At 50.5% G+C, this 17,491-nt stretch overlaps 1 protein-coding gene across 4 annotated transcripts in view; it reads left to right on the forward strand.

Annotated features, from left to right (window-relative positions):
• Positions 1 to 17,491, forward strand: part of pip5k1cb (phosphatidylinositol-4-phosphate 5-kinase, type I, gamma b) — a 71,045-nt gene that overhangs the window by 42,853 nt on the left and 10,701 nt on the right. For all 4 annotated transcript variants that reach the window (XM_057333517.1, XM_057333516.1, XM_057333513.1 and 1 more), the window contains 3 exons: positions 1,598 to 1,897; positions 1,982 to 2,187; positions 8,165 to 8,248. In XM_057333517.1, the coding sequence (XP_057189500.1) occupies positions 1,598 to 1,897; positions 1,982 to 2,187; positions 8,165 to 8,248 (590 nt within the window). The remainder of the gene's footprint in view (positions 1 to 1,597; positions 1,898 to 1,981; positions 2,188 to 8,164; positions 8,249 to 17,491) is intronic.

Below are 17,491 nucleotides of genomic sequence, written 5' to 3' on the forward strand. Positions count from 1 at the left end.
TGCGACGCTACATGACAACCTGCTTGTTCTTAATGGGTTTGTGGCGTCACGCCGCTTCCGGTGTGGACAAAATGTAGAATTATAATGGGTTCTAATGCGTTTCTGTCGCATCCGGTGTAGACAAGGTTTTAGCCTTTTGTTTTGTTTTGTTTTAAAAACTAATAAAAATCTGTCAAATAAGTGTAAAAAAGCATGTTTAGTGTGAATATCAACAAATAAAAATGTGGTTAAAAAACAATGAATCACATCTTTTTTAGTAAAGTGATGACGAGTCCCACAGACTCGAACACCACACGGGGGTTAAAACTAGTGCCGTTTTGAAATGTTACAAATTTAAAAGTTTTTAGAGGCCGATCACACAGAACGCGTTTTTCAGGTTTGAAAACACGAGGGGTGCCGTGCTTTATGAGAAGAGCAGCACTCAGTGTTTTTTTATGTTGCTAGGCAACAACCGAAGCAGCTGTACTGTCAGTCAAGGAATATAGCGCGAGCTCTCTAGTTGCTGTTAACTGTCATATTAGCAGAAACTTTAAAACATGTACAAGCAGAGGGTGCTCGCTCTGACCTTGCTCGGTTAACCCGCGCAGCCAACACAAGTTTCTCCTGCAACTTCAGAGCGCTCCGGCAAAAACGGGAGGTGCAGCAGGTGGCAAAAACGGGAGGTGCAGCAGGTGGCAAAAACGTGAGGCGCCCAGCGCGCAAAATGCTCCCTTCCAACTGAAAACAATTCAAAAGAGGTGCGTCTAACAGCAAAAAAAAGCATTCTGTCTGATCGGCCCCTTAGTTTAGTAAATATTTGTTGGTTACAGAATTTTGAAGAACTTTTTTAAAATCATTATTTAGGTGATTGTTTAGGCAATTAATTAGGTATTCTGGATAATTTCGTTGCAGTTCTTCCAAAACCTTGTGTCTAAATTCGCTGTTTGTTAGGAAATGGGAAAAGCACTACTTTTTAGTGGTTAGATATTTGCAAAACCCTGTGACAAACATAAAGGGTGACGAATAATAATGATTTATGGCTACAAATAAAAATGACAAAATATACGAGTGTAATAATTTTCGTAAAAGGGAGGAAGAAAGAAGGCGGGGTCGGCGTGGCTGGGAGACGCGGATTCTTTTATTAGAGCAAAAATAAATAACAATAGCGCCACTGCGCTTCTCACATTCCAATAACTCAGAATTTCAATCTCGATATAGTCTGCCGTTCAGCTTCTCGTCGCGGGATTTTGTCCCTACGGAGGTTTTCTCGGTGCGTCTTCCCATCCGCTCTCTCTCAATCTTTTCGGTCTCCTCGTGCTGTTCTTAAGCGTCTCCTCACCAATCACTGTAACAAGACACAGGTGATCTTAATGTGCCTCCTCCCCTCTGCGCAGACCTCGCTAAACCACACCCCCTTGCCACAACGAGGTTTCAGAAAAACAGCAGCGATATGCTTGTTTTATGCAAGACTTTCTAATAGATGATAACATTCTACAAGTCATGTTACACCTCACGATGCAATCAAAAGTCTCCCATCCAACAAAGACAAACTTGAGTTGCGTGTGATACAGAATGAAGTATAACCTCACGTTTCCTCTCTCTCATTCTCTCTTGACAGAACCTGAACCAGAATCCTCGCACCCTGCTGCCTAAATTCTTTGGTTTGTACTGCGTTCAGTCGGGCGGGAAGAACATTCGTATCGTGGTGATGAACAATGTTCTGCCTCGTGTCTTCCGCATGCACCTTAAGTTTGATCTGAAGGGCTCCACACACAAGCGGCGAGCTTCTAAGAAAGAACGCGAAAAATCCAAACCCACATTCAAAGATCTGGACTTCATGCAGGAGGTTCAGGACGGTCTTCTGCTGGATGTGGACACGTGCAATGCCCTGGTGAAAACACTACAGAGAGACTGTCTGGTGAGTGTTGTTTGTTATACAGTAGCTGCAGGTGTCAGCGTGTCCTCCTGTGGTTTTTCATGAAGTTCTTGCTTGACGTTTTAGGTGTTGGAGAGTTTTAAGATCATGGATTACAGTTTGCTGTTGGGGGTTCATAATCTGGACCAGGCAGAGCGTGAGCGGCAGGTGGAGGGATCGCAGAGCAGCGGTGATGAGAAGCGACCCGCCGCTCAGCGAGCGCTTTACTCCACAGCTATGGAATCTATACTGGGCGGAGCTGCGTGCGGAGACTCTATAGACACCGATGACACGTATGTGTGTCCATTTGATAAAAACATGCTAAAAGTGTGATACTCAACTTCAGTTCCCTTTCTGTCAGTCTCTCGACGTTGTGTCGAACCGACAGAATGGGGTTTGTCTTGAGAACCTATCATCTTCTGAGTATTTAGAAAAGGCCAATGAAAATTGGCGAATGAAATTTGCATGCCGGGCTCCTCCCCGGATGTCCGGGTATAAGAGGGAAGCCGGCGTGCTCATTCATTCACCTTTTGTTCTTCAGAGCCTACGCATCTGGTGAGCTTCTCTACGATCTGGGTGATCATTCTTTCTGCTGGAATCTACGACGTGGACAGCGGACGGTCCCTTCCTGCAGTGACTCTCCCCTGGGCGTCTCGGCAGTTCCGGAGGTGTTCGAGCAAATTTCCTTTTCTAAAAGAGCAAATTTCTCCAGCGTGGCTTGTCCCGCTGTTCTCATGGGTGCAACACACTCATCGAGGAGGGGGACGGACACAATGCCTGCTTCCAGTACGCTGGGGCAGACGTTGTGGATACGTCCTGCCCGCACTGCGGGCGGTGACGATTCAGACGTTGCGTCACAGGTGGCTGTGTTCCCACGGGACTCAGCCACCACCTCGTTTGCTCCCCGTTCCGTGGCGGCAGGACTACGGCCCTGCCGTCCGCTATGGCAAGCAGCGAGGGTGAGATGAGGATTACTGTGAGCGATAATCCGCCAGCCACGGCTCACGGACCGTTCACACCTCGTTTCGCTTGTCTGACCGTTCCCCAAAAAAGACGGTCCGCCGTCTTATTCCTCAATCAAGTATTCGGACACGATGCGTGATGATGAGAGGTCTCTTGCAGCATCGGGGGGTGACGTACTGCCATCCGACTCCGACGATTCTTCGGGCTCCCTCCCTCGGGGGGTTGAGCCCAGGAAAAAGCGGATGTCGAGATGTCGGCCATGCTTTCCTGGGCCGCCTTGAGTGTTGGGTTGCAGTGCCCGCACTGCCTCTCCCGGCGTTCGCAGCTGGCTACATGGCGCCTCGGGTTTGAGCGCGGCTCCAAGCCGTGCCCGCCCCCAGTGCCGTGTTTACCGGAAGTGCATGAGGAACTTTGTAAGACCTGGAACGCCCCTTCCGGCACGTTTCACGTCAAACAAAGTTCTGTCACCCTCTCTTCCCTCAAGGTTGAGACAGCTGGAGGATGCGTCGGTGTCCCCCAGGTGGAGTTTGCCGCCGCGGTGCACTCGTGCCCTGGGGGGGCTCGACCTAGACTCCCGTCCAAAGCATGTGGGGTCTCGGCATCTCTGGTGTCGAGAGCTTACATTGCGGCGGACCAAGCTGCCTCCTCTCTCCACGCTATGGCTCCTGCCAGGCCAGGGCGTTGAGAGAGCTCCACGAGGGTAAGACCGACCCAGCGCTTATGCAGGAACTCGGCGCCGTCACCGACCTCGCTCTACGGGCGACCAAGGTGACCTCGGGGGCCCTGGGTCGGACGATGTCCACACTTGTGGTCCATGTGGAACTCCTCTGGCCGATACTTGCGCAGATGAGTAACGCTGAGAAGGTCCGCTTTCTCGACGTACCCGTCTCGCAAGGGGGGGCTGGTTGGTGTTACTGTGGAGGGTTCTCGACAGTAAAAAGCAGTCCTCCGTGCCGCAACTCGGCCGCCTCGGCCGTCGAGTCCCGTGCACTGTCTGCTTCACAGCAGCCCTGGTCCTCTTCAACGCCCTCCAGTGACCTGGAGGAGACAGCGAAGAGGAGACCATCGCCCCATCAGCAGCCGCGGGCAGCGGCTGTCATGGGATCACCTTAGGGGGATCGAGGCTACCATTGGGCCCGACCCCAGCCACAGCGCTGGTAGGTCGGATAGGGACGGTTCCTGCCCCGTCCCTCCATCTGCTGGCCCCCTCTGGGGGGCTGGCGCCCACTTACTCTCAAAAAGGAGAGTTTCCTCTCTCTCTGGGTTACCTCAGCCGCTCTCACCCTCTGCACGATGGTGAACGGCAAACTCGACGTTGCGTCATGGCAAAGCGCAATGTCGAGTATAAACACCAGCCCTCAGCACTCTGTCGCCAGGCAGGAAATATGGCAGAGCCGATCTCCTCCCCGGGGGGCCTCCCCCGGCAAGGAATCCGTACTGCTAGCCATCGAACTACCCTCCGCGGGGGCGATGAAGCAGATCAACCTCTAGTCCCCCTGTCACAGTTCTGGGAGCCCCCAGACTGTCAGGCTGGCTGAGGAAGACGATCCGTCTCGGCTACGCGATTCAGTCGCTACATGTCCGCCCAAGTTCCGGGACGTCCTTTTACCTCAGGCAGAGGCAGGGATGCCCCCGTACTTCGGGCGGAGGTCGCCTCCCTTCTTGTGAAGGGAGCGATCGAGCCCGTCCCATTGGCCGAGGTGTTCAGTGGGTTTACAGCCCGTACTTCATTGTCCCTAAGAAAGGCGGAGGGTTGCGCCTTATCTTAGATCTGCGTGTTCTGAACAGGCACCTACACTAGCTGCCTTTCAGGATGGTCACGCAGAAGCGCATCCTGGCGTCCGTCAGGCGTCAGGAATGGTTCGTGGCAATCGACCTAGGATGCGTACTTCATGTCTCGATCCTCCCTCGACATCGGCCGTTCCGACGGTTCGCGCTCAAGGGACGGGCATATCAGTACAGGGTCCTCCCCTTCGGTCTGTCCCTGTCTCCACAAGTCTTTACGAAGGTCGTGGAAGCCGCCCTCCTTCCCCGTTGGGAAGGAGGTGTACGGTTACTAACTATCTCGACGACTGGCTCAAGTTTGGGCACACTCTCGAGATCTGTGGTGTACACACAGGGACCTGGTGCTCCGGCACCTAGATCGGTGGGGCCACAGGTCAACTGAGATAAGAGCAAGCTCTCCCCGGGCAGAGCATCCTCTTTCTCGGTATGGAACTCGACTCTGTCCTCACGAGCGGCCCCGCTCACCCCCAGGGGGGGGGGCGCGAGGACTAGCGCGTCCGGTCAGTGTTGAACTGCCTGAGATCAGACAGTCAGCGGTCCCCCTGTAACAAGAGGCTCCTGGGATTCATGGCATCCTCGGCGGGGGTGGCCCCCCCTCGGGTCGATGCATATACGACCGCTCCAACACTGGCGGCAGAGTCAAGTTCCTTGGAGAGCGTGGCACACCGGCAGCAGGCGTTGGTCTCACGCTTTTCTGCCGACACACCCTAAGGGGTGCCGTGTGCAACGGGCGAGCAGTGTCGGGGCGGTGGACGGGCCCCCGCCTGCGTTGCCATTCAACTGCCTAGAGTTGTGTATTGTGCTACTTGCATTGAGGAACTTCCTCTCGTGCAGGGAAGCACGTGCTGGTCCGGTCGGACAGCACAGCTGCTGTGGCGTATTCTTCACTCACAGCAGCTAACATGACTCGCCCGACGCCTCCTCCTCTGGAGTCAGCAGGTGATCAGCTCCCTGCGAGCCACACACATCCCAGGCGTCCTGAACCAGACAGCCGATGTGCTCTCTCGTCAGTTGACGCCTTGCGGAGAGTGGCGACTCCCTCCCCGCGCAGCCGGCTCATTTGGGGGCAGTTTGGCCAGGCACAGGTGGTCCTGTTGCCTCATCGAACTCCTCCCATTGTCCGCTTGGGTACTCCCTGTCCGAGGTACCCCCGGCACGAATGCCCTTGCGCACAACTGGCCGCGGGACAAGCGGAAGTACGCTTCCCCCCAGTGAGCCTCATTGCACAGGGCCTGTGCAAGGCCAGGGAAGAGGAGCATCAAGTAGTACTAGTTACGCCCCTTCGGCCTAACCAGGACTTGGTTCTCGGAGCTGAGGCTCTGACAACAACTCCCCCCTGGCCGCTCCCCCTGGCGGACAGCTTCCCCAGGGGAAGGGGCACGTTACGGCATCCCAGGCAAAACCTGGTCTCCATGTCTGGACGGGACGAGGAGATCCTGAGTGACCCACCCCCGGTCCGGTTGGGACGTCACTCAGGCTAGGGCTTCGGCCACTGGGCGGCTATACGCCCATAGGTGGCGCCTCTTCTCGTCCTGGTGCTCTTCTCGGCGAGAAGACCCGCGGAGTTGCTCGGTCGGGTACGAGCTGTCCCGTCCTCAAGAGAGACGGGGGAGTAACCTCTCCCCCTCCACACTGGGAATGTATGTAGCCGCTACGGCCGCTCATCATGACCCAAGTGCTGGGTAGCCTCTGGGACAGCACGACCTGGTCATTAGGTTCCTAAGGGGCGCGAGAGGGTGACCACCTTATCCGCGCTCTGTACCCTCTTGCGACCTAGGTGGCGGGCCTCAAGAGGCCCCGCCCCCTTCGAGCCTCTCGGGGTTGCCGCTCTTTCTCAGTCTTGATAAAGACGGCTTTCCGCATGGCGCTCACCTCCAAGAGGGTAGGGGATCTACAAGCACCCTCCGTGTCCACAGATTGCCTAGAACTCGGGGCCGGGATTCTCACGTTATCTTGAGACCCCGCCCCGGCTACGTGCCCAAGGTTCCCACCACTCTCCCGAGAGACCAGGTGGTGAACCTGCAGGCGCTCCCCACCGGGGAGGAAGACCCAACCTATCCGTGTTGTGTCCAGTACGCGCACGGCGCCTCTACTTGGACCGCACGCAGAGCCCAGAAGCTCTGAGCAGCTCTTTGTCTGTTTCGGAGGTCAGCAGAAGGGAGGGCTGTCTCCAAACAGAGGCTGGCGCACTGGATCGTGGATGCCCTCGTTAGGGCATACCGATCTCAATTCGCCCCTGCCCGTTGGGAGTGAGGCACACCCCTCATGGGCACTGGCTCAGGGCGCCTCTCTGGCAGACATCTGCAGAGCTGCGGGTTGGGCTATGCCCAACAACTCCGTGAGGTTCTAATACCTACGCGCGGAACCGGTGTCAGCCCGCATCCTGGCAAGGTGTGGGACCGGCAGCCGGTAGGGCATACGCCTGCGGAAGCCCTTCCCCCTCCGGGGGGAGCAGTGGCGATCCCGCCTCACTTCTTTCCCCTCGGGTAAAGAACAGGCATTCCATCCATCACTAAGCACCCTTCCAGGGGACAGGCTGGGCAGAGCAGCCCTGCCCCCTTAGGCCGGGGAACAGTTGAGTTATCTCCCACATAGCTCTAACCGGACCTAGTGCTCCAGACGTGGTAACCCCCCCTCCGTGGGCTGTTCCGTCTGATGTATCCTCATGAATGGTTCCCACCTTGGCAACCCATGACCTCCCCAGGTGGACTCCCACCTTGCGGTTAACTCCTGTCCGCACTTTCTTCCCATGAGTTCTCCCCTGATGGTGAGACCATGTGGTGTCTCCACTAATTCCTCCCTACGGTAGGTAGTGGCCTCTGCAGCGTTTTTCCCCCCCAGGGGGGAATAATGCTTACCCAGTGGCCCGTACGGTGCCGGGCGGCTTCTCGCCATTTAGAGAATCAGGCCTCCGCCCGTGACGGCCGGCGTTAGGGGGCTTCCCAACTTTTTGTGGAAAGCTCTGGGTCCCCCTTCCTCTCCACTGGAAGGTCATAATTTCGCGTTAGCGTGTTCGTCTGACTCGCCCAGGCCAGTCAACGTCGCTCCGCAGAGATTGTGACGCGGCTCAGTGCTGTGGCGTTTTCCATAGGAACCCCATTCTGTCGGTTCGACACAACGTCGAGAGACCGACAGAAAGGGAACGTCTTGGTTACGGATGTAACCTCGGTTCCCTGATGGAGGGAACGAGACGTTGTGTCCCTCATGCTACAACACTGGCCGCCCACCCCAGCGGTCGGGGGAGGATGCTTTAGGCTCCTCAGACCAAAGGTGAATGAATGAGCACGCCGGCTTCCCTCTTATACCCGGACATCCGGGGAGGAGCCCAGCATGCAAATTTCATTCGCCAATTTTCATTGGCCTTTTCTAAATACTCAGAAGATGATAGGTTCTCAAGACAAACCCCATTCTGTCGGTTCGACACAACGTCTCGTTCCCTCCATCAGGGAACAGAGGTTACATCCGTAACCAAGACGTTACTGCATACTGATTCTCTCTCTCTCTCTCTCTCTCTCTCTCTAGAATGGGTGGCATTCCTGCTGTGAGTGGTAAAGGAGAGAGACTTCTGCTTTTCATTGGCATAATTGACATCCTGCAGTCCTACAGGTAACAGTAGAATATCTAAAAAAAAAACACGCACACACTTCTCTCTGAATTTTTACAGATGTACTTATTCATATAGCAGACACTTTTATTACAGAATATTAGTTTGTCTGCTCTCAGGGAATCAAATGCATGACTTTAAACGCATGGCTCTTTTATGGCTACAGCACCCTGATGTTATTCTGAACTCCTGTTGTGCGTTCAATTTATGTTTTTGGATCTTATAACTTCACTTTATTATCTGACTGCACTAGGGCTGTGCAATATATATATAAAATTTTGATATCTAAACGAAGAGTTTGGATGCAAAACCCTCTAAAAGGCACCTCCGTCAAAAATGTACGTTACTCAAATAATTTAGCTTTAAAACCTGCTAAATACCTCACTCTGACCAGTCTGAAACATTGGGTATTGCTGAAAGTAAATGTAGGAGAAAAAGCTTTTGCATTCTCTGTAAAAAAAGTTCTTTTTTTGCCCCATGATTTGGACACAACATTCAAAATGTTTGTGGCGAAAACACAGACAAAATGTTGAGTTTATGAGCATAGACTACATTTTATGAAGACATGTAGATGACGCTTGAGATGACGAAAGAGATGTTTCTTAAATACATTGCAGATGTGTGGTGTTTTGTTTAGTTCTTGCATTCTGAAAACCATCCCTATATAATAGATTGCTGTATTTTTTTGTGGAGGAGTTCATCGTCTCTTGCTGTCATCATTTTGATAATAATGAGTTACAATTTGCACTACTTGTGAAGAGTGAAATTGTGTTTTGGTGCCGTGTTTGGTGTCTTTAGCACATTAATCTTACATTTTAACAGTTGTTAATAGTCAAATATTCTGTGTTTGCAAGTTACCTCCAAAATGTCATAAATTATATATTACTAGTTACTGTCATTTAAAAGTAATATGTTATATTACAATATAACTTTCTTTGAGTTGTAATGCGTTACACTAATTTTGCGTTACTTGAGTTACTTTGATCGAAATAACCACAAAAGTATTACTACCCTGCGGAAAAAAACACCACAGAAATTCTTTTTTTAAATACCTTTTTGTAGTGTGTTTTGGGCATTATTTGAGTTTGATTTAATGGTGTCATCAATAGAACCCAACACATACCAATTGAGACTTTTGTTTCCATTACCACCAATAAAATTCCCATCATAAACATTAAATCCAGTAGAATTTATGTGATGGTATCTATAGATTTTTCAGCAGTGTATGCATTCTAAAATGCTAAAATATAGTTTATTGTTGCTCATTATATATCCAGTGGGGGCGATGTGTTAATGCATAATGATTGTGCTCATCAATGTCACTTTTTACTCGACCGTCCAATCTCAGCGCAGGAGGGGCGGGACAAGTACAGCATCAACCAATCAGCACACACATGTAGGCTACAACCGAATGTCAGTCTACAATGCCTAAAAATAATGCTGGAATTCATATTTTAGGATTTGAGTGTTAATGTCTGTATCAGCTAATATCCCTGGACAACCACAATATAAAAAAATGTTAATTAAACAAACTATTATGGTGGTTTTTCTAGACATATTATTGACTTTTCTTATATTCTAAATATATTACTGAGTTTTCTTATATAAAATAGTTTTCTTATATAAAAGAATGCATTTAAAGGTAGTTATAGAGTTCATGTACTTCTCTGATCTTAACAAGGGCTATGGGACTCATGTATGAGTTTGAACACCTGTGTGAACACCTGTGTACACACCAAATATCTTCTCACACTAAGACAGGAACTGCACGTACACCACACACACTTTTGTAGAGAAATTTAATTTATCGCATACAGCCAAGGACGCTGGGGTGCTCATTATCACGCTAAACCATGAGTTCATTTTTAATAAAACCAATGTTAAATCATGTATCGTCCGAAAGCCCCCGGAAAGGTGTCAAGATAAAGAGCACATGATATACGTATGTGTTATTGAGAGGCGCTCCCTACGAATAAATCCTAAAATGGTAGGCCGGAAATCCTAATATGGTAGACTGGAAATCCCGAAAGGTGTCAAGATAAAGACCACATGATATACGTACAGTATGTGTTATTGCACATGATATACGTATGTGTTATTGAGAGGCGCTCCCTACGATTAAATCCTAATATGGTAGGTCGGAAATCTTAATATGGTAGGCCGGAAATATAACTGTAGCAAGTGCAGGATGAAATGTAACTGTAACGAGGCATAAGGGGATGGACTAATAAAAATAAGTGATGTCATGTAAAAACTGGTTGGTAGAAGATGAGGTCAGGTAAAACTGATTGGTTTGAACTGTGATAACAACTTGAGAACAATGTATAAAAGATGGAGTCAGACATGTATTCGTTGGGCATCTACAGATGAACTCTGTGTGTCTCACTTTGCTTGCTCGAGCAAATAAAGATTGAAACCTCTGGAAACCTGGCTCTCTGGTCTTCGTGAATTCTTTCAACATTGGCTGACCGACTTTTCCCACGACACTATCTGACGAAACTAATACTAGTTGACAATACTTAGGCGGACATTCTGTATCAAAGCAAACAATGCGCTCAATGCGTTGTCAAGCGCCACAGTCGCATTTTCAGATCGCATTTAAAAACTCGAGTGAACAAAAATAAAAGGCACAGAGAAGGCCAATCAATAAACAATCGCTGTCAGAATCGCAAAATAGACAAACAAACGATCATCTGGTGAATTATAGGTAGAGCTACTATTTTTTATCTGGGGATGGAATGTGTTGGTCAATAATTTAAAAATAATTTCAGGGGGGATACGTTGTTGTAACGCGCATGTTACTGAGAGTGTCGTGATCTCAGTCTTGTCGTGGCCTTTTTGTCTTGTGTGAGTGTTTGTTTTGTTTTGTCAAACTCATGTGGAACCGTCTTGACGGCTCTCCACGTGTTTAGTGTCAACGTCACTAGCCCCGTCCCCGTGTCTCCCCTTCAGGCTTTCCCCTCACCGGGTTTCCATCACCTCATCACCTACACTCCTGTTGCTCGTCCCTAATTAGCAGTCCCCCCTGGCTCCTTATTATTATTCACCTGTTGTTCATTCCCCGCTGATTAGGTCCCCTCTATTTAGTCCCTCTTGTTCTCTTGTCTTGGGTCAGACCGTTGCGTGTGTAATGCCATCTCTGACTGCCACAGTTTTGTTAAGTTTATTTTGTCTTTGTCTTAGTAACCTCCTAGTCGTGTTCATTGTTTCTGTAGTGCTCCAGTGTTTTTTTGCACTTGGCTACTCTCTTCTCCCCTGTACCCCCTCAGTGTTCTCTGGCGTCTCGGACCTCCGCTCTCATCACCTCCCGGCATCTCTTCACAAGGGATCACCACAGTCGTTCGGATTCTGCCAGTGGGTCGAGGCCCCTCCCCACTGAGCGTCCGGTAGAGTCAAGGTTTTCCTGTCCAGATTCTATTACTGTTCTTACCGTGAGTACTGCTGGGTCGAGTCATCTCCCCACGGGCTCATGAGGTACCTGTAGCTGGTGATTCCGGTGATCTGTGTAGACTGTTGTGTACAAATAAAACCCTCTTTACCCGCATTTGAGTCTCCGAATCTCTTGTTCCTCCCGAGTCATGACAGAACGGTCTGACCACACTGGAGATTCAGCGGGGATGGACCCCTTCCGCAATGCTCTACAACAACAGGGGTCGCCTCGGAACAGAACAGAGTCAGGCTGAAGCACACACAACGAAGTGGGAAAATCGTGCGGTCAAGTCCACGTCTTACAGCCTGGTCACTGCAGCAGCGCCAGGGAACTCGCTGCGAGTTGGATATCTCCCGAACCCCCTTCACGAGGGTATCCAGCCGAATCTGAGCCTCATGTTAACAGCCCCCCGGTCTACGATGGAGATCCCAACGCCTGCCGCCCTTTTCTCTCTCAGTGTGCTCTGGTGTTTTCTCTCCAATCTTGCCGTTATGCCACCAAAGAGGCAAGGGTGGCATTTGTTTTAACCCTGCTGACGGGTCGAGCGCGAGAGTGGGGGACTGCCGTGTGGGACTCCCAAGCCCCATGCTGTTACTCTTTTGCGGCTTTCCGTGCCGAAATGATGAGGCTGTTTGACAGATCAGTCAGGGAGCAAGGCGCGCTCAGCTCTCAGGGGGGCACTGACCCAAGGTCGAACTAAGGGTTGGGAATCGAAAATCAATTCCAATTTGGAATCGGAATCGAAAGGCTAGGAATCGGATCGGAATCGAAAGGAATAGGAATCGGATACTTGAGATTAAAATTTGAATTCCTCTTATCAATTCCTGTGTGCATATTTTCAGAAAAGTACATGGTTGCATGATCTGCTGATATCTCAATAAAAGCCCTTATGAAAATTATCGATATTTTTTACTATAGTAAGCATAGTTTAGCTATAGAATTTGCATTAAAGCACAGGAATCACAAATTAACCATAGTTGCATTATAGTAACTGCAGTTTAACCATGATGTAGTTCAACTATGATAATACAAATTGTAATAAATCAGAAAAGGTGTGTTTCTATGTGTAAATATACACAAAACGGTGCTCAAAAATATATAAATATATTTAGCAAACAAGTCAATAAGCAGGCTAAATGACCATACAGGTTGATATCTAAATGTTTTACTTCAACTTTGAAATCGAAACTGGGAATCGATAAGAATCGAAATCGATAAGCAGAATCGGAATTGGAATCGGAATCGATAAAATTGAAACGATTCCCAACCCTAGTCGTAACTCCATCACGGATTATTCCATCAAGTTCCAGACGCTGGCGGCCGCCTGCAACTGGAACGAGGGAGCGCTACGCGCTTGATTTCTCAACGGGGTGAATGCGTCCATTGCTGACGAGATCGCCACACTCGAACCCCCTAGGGATTTAGACGCCCTCACCAACCTCTGCCTCCGAGTCGAGACTCGTTTAAACAGACGCCGGCAGCCTTCACCCACCTCTTGGCGAGTTCGAGACGCCCACACCTCCCCAAAAATCACCGGAGCTAGCCCCGAGGAGGAGCCCATGCAACTGGGCCACTCTCGCTTGACACCTTTACAGAAACAGCAGCGCCTTCTCGGAGGACTCTGCTTCTATTGCGGGAGGGATGGGCACCAAGTCATCCAGTGTCCGTTAAAAGGCTCCGCCCACCTGTAGAGCAGAGAGTCCGGGTGGGCGCTATTCCTATTTCCTCTCCTGTTTCCCGTTCCTCACTGCCGTTCCGGATCCTGTTCGATGGCCGGAGTCACACCGGCAAGGCTCTTCTCGACTCGGGTGCTGAAGGGAGTTTCCTCGATGCCACCACCGCAGCCCGGTGGAAGATTCCGGTCAAGCTCCTCGACAGACCCATCTCGGTCCAGACGCTAGCGGGCCTTCCCTTTGCCACCATAACTCACGTCACCCCTCACGTAAGGCTTTTTCTTTCTGGTAATCATTGTGAGTGCTTTGAGCTGTACATCCTCGATTCCCCCAATAACCCCCTCATATTAGGGCATCCTTGGTTGTCTCAGCACAATCCTCACATTGATTGGGTTAAAGGTTCTGTGGTGGCCTGGAGCCCATCTTGTCACACGTCTTGTCTTGGTTCTGCTCCGTCTCTTGTCTCTGTGTCTTCTGTGTTTCAGGTCAGGGTTGCCGATTTGGCTGGGGTCCCGGAGGAGTACCACGATCTTCGCACCGTCTTCAGCAAGTCGCGAGCCACCTCTCTCCGTCCGCATCGCCCCTACGACTGCTCCATAGACCTTCTCCCAGGCACTTCTCCGCCTAGGGGGCGCCTCTACTCACTGTCTGCCCCGGAGAGAGAGGCCATGGACAAGTATATTCAAGAATGTTTACAGGCTGGGCTCGTTCGCCATTCCTCCTCCCCGGCCGGTGCAGGGTTCTTCTTCGTCCAGAAGAAGGACGGCTCCCTGCGTCCCTGTATCGATTATCGAGGTTTGAATGAGATTACAGTTAAGAATAAGTACCCCCTACCTCTCATGTCAACTGCCTTCGAACTCTTGCAGGGAGCCCAGGTCTTTACTAAACTAGACCTTCGCAATGCCTATCACCTGGTCCGCATCCGGGAGGGGGACGAGTGGAAGACGGCGTTTAATACACCTTCGGGACACTATGAGTATTTGGTACTCCCGTTCGGTTTGACCAATGCTCCTGCCGTCTTCCAGGGCCTCATAAATGCCGTGTTGGGGGACATGATTAATCGATTTGTCTTTGTGTACCTGGATGATATTCTAATTTTTCCCCCCTCTCTCCAGGAACACACCCGACACGTCAGGGAGGTCCTCCAGCGTTTATTAGAGAATCAACTTTTTGTCAAAGCGGAGAAGTGCGAGTTCCATGCTGTCACTGTTTCGTTCCTTGGTCACATAATTTCACCCAGAGGCATCAACCCTGATCCCGCCAAGATCAGAGCCGTCGCCAAATGGCCTGTCCCCGACTCTCGTAAAGCCCTTCAGCGGTTCCTGGGTTTCGCCAACTTTTACCGGCGATTCATCCGGGGTTTCGGCCAGATAGCCGTACCGCTCACTGCATTGACCTCCACTAAGGTCTCGTTCAGATGGAATTCCCAAGCTCAGGTAGCCTTTGATGATCTCAAGTCACGTTTTGTCTCTGCTCCTGTGCTTTGTTTTCCAGAACCCGAGCAACAATTCATTGTCGAGGTCGATGCATCCGACGTTGGGGTAGGCGCGGTTCTGTCTCAGCATTCTAGTCAAGATGGGAAGGTGCATCCATGCGCCTTCTACACCCATCGCCTCAACCCTGCCGAACGGAACTATGACATAGGTAACCGAGAGTTGTTGGCGGTCCGCCTGGCTTTGGGTGAGTCCGCCTGGCTTTGGGCACTGGCTGGAGGGGTCAGCGCAGCCTTTCTTGGTCTGGACGGATCATAAAAACCTTGAGTATATCCGTTCAGCCAAGAGACTAAACTCATGCCAAGCCCGCTGGGCACTCTTTTTCAGTCGGTTTAACTTCACCCTCTCGTACCGGCCGGGGTCTAATAACGTCAAACCCGATGCTCTCTCTCGTCTCTTTGAGATCCCCGGAGGGGAGCCTCCGACCAGACCCATTCTTCCCAAGGGGATGGTGCTCGGGGCTGCTATCTGGGATCTTGAGAGACAAGTTGAGCAGGCCGGTCGAGGGGTGCAAGTCCCGAGAGAGTGTCCAGAGGGCAGGTTGTTTGTCCCGGTTGCGCTGCGCCCCGAAGTCCTGCGGTGGAGCCATTCCTCCAAGTTGGTCAGCCATCCAGGTAACCGGGGAACCCTGGCATTCCGTCCGCCAGCGGTTTTGGTGGCCTTCTTTGAATGCTGATGTTAAACAGTTTGTGTTGGCTTGCCCAGTTTGCGCCCAGTGTAAATCATCCCACCGCCCTCCCACTGGTCTGCTTCGCCCTCTCCCCATCCCCTCCCGCCCTTGGTCTCATATTGCCTTAGACTTTGTCACTGGCCTTCCTCCCTCTGGCGGAAACACCGTCATTCTTACGGTGGTGGACTGTTTCTCCAAAGCGGTCCATTTTATTCCCCTACCCAAGCTCCCCTCCGCCCGGGAGACCTCTCAACTGGTGGTGGACCACGTCTTTCGCCTACATGGGTTGCCCACTGACATCATGTCCGATAGGGGTCCTCAGTTCACCTCCCGGTTCTGGAAAGAGTTCTGCAGACAGATCGGGGCCTCTACTAGTCTGTCTTCCGGTTTCCATCCTCAGACCAATGGGCAGTGTGAGCGAGCCAACCAGGATCTTGAACGCAGACTNAGTATGTGTTATTGCACATGATATACGTATGTGTTATTGAGAGGCGCTCCCTACGATTAAATCCTAATATGGTAGGTCGGAAATCTTAATATGGTAGGCCGGAAATATAACTGTAGCAAGTGCAGGATGAAATGTAACTGTAACGAGGCATAAGGGGATGGACTAATAAAAAAAAGTGATGTCATGTAAAACCTGGTTGGTAGAAGATGATGTCAGGTAAAACATGATTGGTTTGAACTGTGATAACAACTTGAGAACAATGTATAAAAGATGGAGTCAGACATGTATTCGTTAGGCATCAACAGATGGACTCTGTATGTCTCACTTTGCTTGCTCGAGCAAATAAAGATTGAAACCTCTTGAAACCTGGCTCTCTGGTCTTCGTGAATTCTTTCAACATTGGCTGATCGACTTTTCGCCACGACACTATCTGCGAAACTAATACTAGTTTGACAATACTTAGGCGGACAGTCTGTATCAAAGCAAACAATGCGCCTCAAGGCGTTGTCGAGCGCCTACAGTCAGCATTTTCAGATGCATTTAAAACTCGAGTGAACAAAAATAACAGGCACAGAGAAGGCCAATGGTGCAATATAAGTAACAATCGCTGTCAGAATGGCAAAAGTAGACAAACAAACGATCATCTGGTGAATTATGGTAGAGCCTACTATTTTTTATCTGGGGATGGAATGTGTTGGTAAATTATTTAAAAAATAATTTCAGGGGGGGAATACGTTGTTGTAACGCGCGTTTACTGAGAGTGTCGTGATCTCAGTCTTGTCGTGGCCTTTTTGTCTTGTGTGAGTGTTTGTTTTGTTTTGTCAAACTCATGTGGAACCGTCTTGACGGCTCTCCACGTGTTTAGTGTCTACGTCACTAGCCCCGTCCCCGTGTCTCCCCTTCAGGCTTTCCCCTCACCGGGTTTCCATCACCTCATCACCTACACTCCTGTTGCTCGTCCCTAATTAGCAGTCCCCCCTGGCTCCTTATTATTTTTCACCTGTTGTTCATTCCCCGCTGATTAGGTCCCCTCTATTTAGTCCCTCTTGTTCTCTTGTCTTGGGTCAGACCGTTGCGTGTGTAATGCCATCTCTGACTGCCACAGTTTTGTTAAGTTTATTTTGTCTTTGTCTTAGTAACCTCCTAGTCGTGTTCATTGTTTCTGTAGTGCTCCAGTGTTTTTTTGCACTTGGCTACTCTCTTCTCCCCTGTACCCCCTCAGTGTTCTCTGGCGTCTCGGACCTCCGCTCTCATCACCTCCCGGCATCTCTTCACAAGGGATCACCACAGTCGTTCGGATTCTGCCAGTGGGTCGAGGCCCCTCCCCACTGAGCGTCCGGTAGAGTCAAGGTTTTCCTGTCCAGATTCTATTACTGTTCTTACCGTGAGTACTGCTGGGTCGAGTCATCTCCCCACGGGCTCATGAGGTACCTGTAGCTGGTGATTCCGGTGATCTGTGTAGACTGTTGTGTACAAATAAAACCCTCTTTACCCGCATTTGAGTCTCCGAATCTCTTGTTCCTCCCGAGTC

This window comes from Triplophysa rosa, linkage group LG5, assembly GCF_024868665.1.
Source record: "Triplophysa rosa linkage group LG5, Trosa_1v2, whole genome shotgun sequence".
In the NCBI taxonomy this organism is placed as follows: Eukaryota; Metazoa; Chordata; class Actinopteri; order Cypriniformes; family Nemacheilidae; genus Triplophysa; species Triplophysa rosa.